The sequence below is a fragment of the Emys orbicularis genome, chromosome 1 (assembly GCF_028017835.1).
Source record: "Emys orbicularis isolate rEmyOrb1 chromosome 1, rEmyOrb1.hap1, whole genome shotgun sequence".
Taxonomy (NCBI): Eukaryota; Metazoa; Chordata; order Testudines; family Emydidae; genus Emys; species Emys orbicularis.
The window spans coordinates 254,874,284-254,879,641 of NC_088683.1; the positions used below are offsets into that span (position 1 = coordinate 254,874,284).

General features: G+C 38.6%; 1 protein-coding gene across 1 annotated transcript in view; it reads right to left on the minus strand.

Annotated features, from left to right (window-relative positions):
* Positions 1 to 3,757, minus strand: part of EDAR (ectodysplasin A receptor) — a 39,567-nt gene extending 35,810 nt beyond the window's left edge. The window contains exons 1-3 of the mRNA XM_065423691.1: positions 3,707 to 3,757; positions 3,066 to 3,188; positions 1,232 to 1,413 (exon numbers count right to left, since the gene is read on the minus strand). Coding sequence (XP_065279763.1) covers positions 1,232 to 1,413; positions 3,066 to 3,188; positions 3,707 to 3,757 — 356 coding nt within the window. The remainder of the gene's footprint in view (positions 1 to 1,231; positions 1,414 to 3,065; positions 3,189 to 3,706) is intronic.
* Between the last annotated feature and the right edge of the window lie 1,601 nt (positions 3,758 to 5,358).

Consider the following 5,358-nt stretch of genomic DNA (forward strand, 5'->3'; position numbering starts at 1 on the left):
GCGGCAGCAGAGATTAAAAAAAAAAAAAAAAAGTAAACACAGTACAGGACTGTGTTAAATGTAAGCTACTATAAAAATAAAGGGAAAGCAGCATTTTTCTTCTGCCTAATAAAGTTTCAAAGCTGTATTAAGTCAAGGTGCAGTTGCAAACTTTTGAAAGAACCACCATAATGTTCTGTTCAGAGTTATGAACATTTCAGAGTTACGAACAACCTCCTTCCACGAGGTGTTCGTAACTCTGAGGTTCTACTGTATATCTAAGAGAACATCTCTAATATATTTAATTTGGTGATTGTTCTATCACTTTTATTTCCCTCTCCCCTTCAGAATTATGCTATCTGTTCTCAGTAGAGCTCAAAATAGTAATAAAAGGTAGCCCTAATACATGGCATCTATTCTATCTTCATTTCAAACCAATATGACATTCTCTATGAATTCCTTGTTTTTAATCCCTTCTAGTGCTGCCTTCCTATAATAAGTGACTAGTATCCGCTAAGTAATATTATTATTTTTAATCTTGAGAGTGTGTTAATAATAGGTAATATGGCTTTAGTAGCCCTTGAGGGTACATCTACAACGCAAAAAAGAAAATCAAAAACCCAGAAGTAGCAAGTCTCCGAGCCTGAGGCTCATGCTATGGGGATAAAAATAGCAGTGTAGACATTAACACTTGGGTTGAAGCCCTGGGTTTGAAACCTGGCATGAAGGTGGTTCCGAGCCTGGGCTCCAGCCCAAGTGGGAACGTTTACACTGGTATTTTTTTAGCCCTATAGTGCAAGCCCAAGTCAGTTGACCCAGCCTCTGAGACTTGCTGCCTTCATTTTTTTTTTTTTTTTCAGAATGGACATATCTTAGACAGCTGTACTACAGAACTACTAAATACTGCTTATTGCCACGCTTGACAGCTGGTCTTTTTCAGAGGAGTCTCATTCTCTGTTTTTAAGGGGGAAATATAATCTTTTTCTCCCATTCTGTCCCTCAGAAATATTCCTCCAGTCTATTGCATTTCAATGGGATTAAAGGCACACTCCTATCTACTACTACAACTACTCAAAAGCTTTCAAATACTGACATCTATTATTTTTACAATTACCATAAATTATGACTAATTGACATAGTACTTATAACCAGGTGGGGAGGAAATAGGAAGATGTCAGAGGTGTCAGTGGGGAAAAGACATTCGGAGCACTTTGAAGGACACATCTGTAAAGATTCATGGTTATATCCTTACCCAGGGAGACAAGGCCCACATTCTGCATCATTCTCTGTATCACCAGGTGTCATGACAGTGGCTCGAAAAAATCCCTCACAATCTTTATGACGCCTGCATATCTGGTAACCTCCTTTAGAAAACTTTTCAGACGGACAAGGAATGCAGCCGTAGTCTTCATCTTTGGTGCCATAGCCACAAGTCTATAACAACAGACAGACACTGTATGATAGAACTGCAGTCAGTGCTACCATGTAGGAAAAGAGAACGCTCTAGTCTGGCCCCATGGCTTTGTAGTGCTATGGAATACCAAATAGGAGAGCCAAGTTTGTGGTTCAGTCTCTTAGTGTCTGTACTGATAAGGCTGAAGAATGATATGGAGATGGCATGATGTGATTTTTAGGAAGGGAAAGGGGAGACACTTTTGTTTTTCTCAAAAGCGACCCCCTTTAGCCATTTATATTATATTCCTGACAGACTCAGAAGTGAGTTTCATTCACTCCTCAACTGGAAAGATGGTGACTATACATTAGGGCAGGGGTAGTCAATAGGCAGACTGGGGACAAAATCCGGACCCCCAAACACTTTTGAATGGACCCCAAAATCTTTTTATGTACTTATTATTATTGGGTTTTGTTTATTATTTTATCTGGAGACTAGATCTCTACTATACCTTGATCAAGAAATTTGGACCTTGCCAAAAACAATTGACTACCCCTGAGTTAGGACATTGAAGATTAGGGATTAAAGCAGAAAAAAGTGGGTGAAGCATTATTGTTCCAGCAGGAATATCAGAGATCTCTTAATTGGTGGGGAGGGAAGAGGCTCCGAGTGCTTCTCTTATGGCAATGTTTGCATGATACTCAGTAACCCCCTAACTCTGATTTCCCAGATGAGCATTCAGTTTAGATTAAATAAAACATCACTGGTGTTCTGAACTAAAACCAACTGGTTATTACAAACATATTTATTCAGGATTAGCAACTGTGCAAAACTTACAATTGGAAGTTTAGCCTATTAAAAAGGTTTTCAGTAATTTATTTTTTTAATATGCAAATTATCTGCTATAAATTAAATGGCTATTTGGGAACTGTAATTTAAAATGTTGCAGAGGCTTCCAAGTTTCTTTAATGCCAAAGTATTGTAGCAGGAAAGCAAAATTAAATTCTCTGTGTGTGGGGTCAGCAAGCACTCCACACTATTCATCACACAAAATCTCCAATGTTAATGTCAGGTTTTTAAATTGCTGATTAGCTGAAATATGGGAACCAAGATGACACTACTGGCAAAATTGTGTGTGTGTATAATTTTTTTACATAAGAACTGTTTTAAAGTATTACTTTTAAGAAATTATTTGTGGGCTGTGGTTTACAGAAGCATAAAAGAGTAAGACCTCAATCCAGCAAAGCATTTAAGCACATGAGTAGTCATACAGGCTTAAAGTTAAGCATGTGCTCAAATGCTTCCTGGATTGGGTCTCAGTTTCTTTCCTTTCTCTCTACAATACAAATATAATAAAATCATGTTAGAAATCATGTCTATCTTTAAAAAATGAATAATACTTTTTAAAGAACCAAGAATCCTTTGCACTTGTACAGCATCTTTTATCCAAGGATTTCAAGGGGCATTGCAGTCTGCTGAGCATCATAAATTTGGTACAATCCGTAGTAGATATCTGAGATCCATAACCACTTCTGTTTAGCAGTGCACAGAGACACTAAACTGCATTTTCATAACTTATACCCAATGTAAAAACAATCCATTGTGAACAATATATTTAATTTTTGTAGGCCATTTTTTCCTATTTCAGCCTCGGGTGTGGCATTTCACAATAAGATTGAGACTCTGAATTTACCATATAAGGCTCTTCTCCTGGCTTGCACTGGGGACAATCATGGCACATTCCAGTGGTCTGGTTATAGTATTCATTTTCACCACAGTTAGAATATTCAGCATTAGCAGAGTACACCAGTGACACCTGTCACGAAAGGTTAAACATTTAAAATATTTAATTTAATCAACCAGTTTTCCTATTGCAAACATGTTATCCTTGCCAAACAGCTAGGGTTTGGAAGGCTGATGGATTGACTTTTAGTGCAAAACATCCTTAATGCTATTGCCTGGAAGTGAAGATAGAATGAATTATGGGTGTTTTAAAACACACATTCCAGCAAAATGAGTGGCGCCCTAAAACTGCAGGGTTGATTCAGTTTACTACTATGTAAGTACTGAGGCCCCAATTCAGTGAAGCATTTAAGCGCATGCTTAGGTCCTGTTGAAGTCAATGGGACTAAAGTTAAACACATGCTTTATGCTTTGCTGAACAGGAATGGGCTGCTAAACTGAGACAGGAACCTGTCATTTCAATTGTTTGTAGAAGTGCTATGTTAATTTACTAAAGTTAAAAACAAACAAACAAACCCACCTCCCCCCCCACACACACTAATGACAGCTATCTTTGCAAGTTGGTTATACCTTAGGCAATTAAATACCTACCACCAGAAAAGGGAACACATGCGTCCATTTATGTTCACCCAGATGAACCATATTTTCTTGATACTTTACCTGAAAAGATATGATCAGTCATTATAATGTACACATTCATAAATATTCTTAATGTTTTTCTCTTTGGGTTTGTATTCTGTCCTCTTCCCCACTGCTCCCCTGTTTTACTCTTCAAAGTAAAGGCTGCTTCATTCACAATTTGGGACTTGGTTTTGAGAGCTGTTGTGAAGATGAGCAGTTCTAGTCTGCTGTCAAAGTATGAACTTTTTATAATTAAAACCAAGCAATGCCTGAAGTTATATAAAGCTCAAAAGAGACACACCCATGAAAAAAATCTAAATATTACTTTAAAAGTAAAGCCCTTTCCTCTTCTTGAGAGCAGACTGTCATTATGTAACCCATATGCTTTGTACCGCAGCATTAGACTTGTTTCTCCTGGGGAGGGGAAGAGAAGCCGTGGGTAGGGGACTTGGATCTTAGTGGGATACTCTGTGACTTTGAACATAAGCAGAGAGCAGGGCAGGGTCACTCAGTTAGAAAAGACCCCAAAACTTCCAGAACAGGGTGTAGAAGTTACCAGACATGCCTCGTAGCTATTCTGAGGCTATATATGAAGTTTTCATTGTGGGCAACTCATCTTGAGAGTTCATTTCTTCGTTATCCTCTGAGAGCTGAGCCAACCAAAGAGCAAAACTGTGTGTATGTGTGTGGGAGGGGGTGCAGAATATTATAAATAGAATATTTAGAAACAGCCCCATGGACTCAGATCAATGCAGGACCAAGAATTGTGTTTGTTGTGGGGGCTGTTCGCAATCCCTATAGCACTTTGGAGACAGGCTATATAGACTTCCGTTTCACTACCAACTGAGAAAACCAGTCAGCTATTAAGCCAAGGGCTGGGATGCTGCAAGCTGTGGAGCCCCCACCCCCCCGACGGCTTGTTTTCTGACAGAGTTCTGAAGTGAAAGGGCTGAGATGCTGCCATTTCTCAAGCTCTGATGGGTCCAAATGACACACACTCTATGGGCACACTATAAATACTGAGAAGTCATCTCTGAAAGAAGATCAGAGGGGAATGTGTTATGATGTGTGTGCTAAAGCATAGAAAATTTTATGCTGAAGCCTTATACTGGAATGTGAGTAACAGAAACTGAAGGATGGAAAGTCTATATAAGGAACAGCTGTAGATTTACTGTCTAATAGCTTGTGTTTAAAAGTTATTCATAGTATTCCAAATACTATTACAATATTTCATACTATATACAATGTGTTTTGTGTGCGTTAAATGTTTTTTTTACTAAGAAAATGTATTTTGCTCTGTCTTTGAAATTGACTGGGAATTGTTAACATCTGTTTATGAAGGTTTTACATACAATAGCCCTGGGATTTAACTCTGTGTAATGCTTTCTGAAAAGTCCCCAAAAGACACAACTTTGGCCTATGTTTCAGGTAAGCAGGAAGAATGGGAGTGTACAGTTATACAGAATATTGCCTGAGCTTTCTTCACCCCCTGTTACAATTGCATAACGGAGCCTAATTCTACAGTCCTTACTAAGTTCTATTGAAGTTGGGGCAGGAGGGCAGATTGTGAGCACCGTTACACCTGCAGCTTAACTGGCCTTCTAAGGATTCCCCCTTCACAG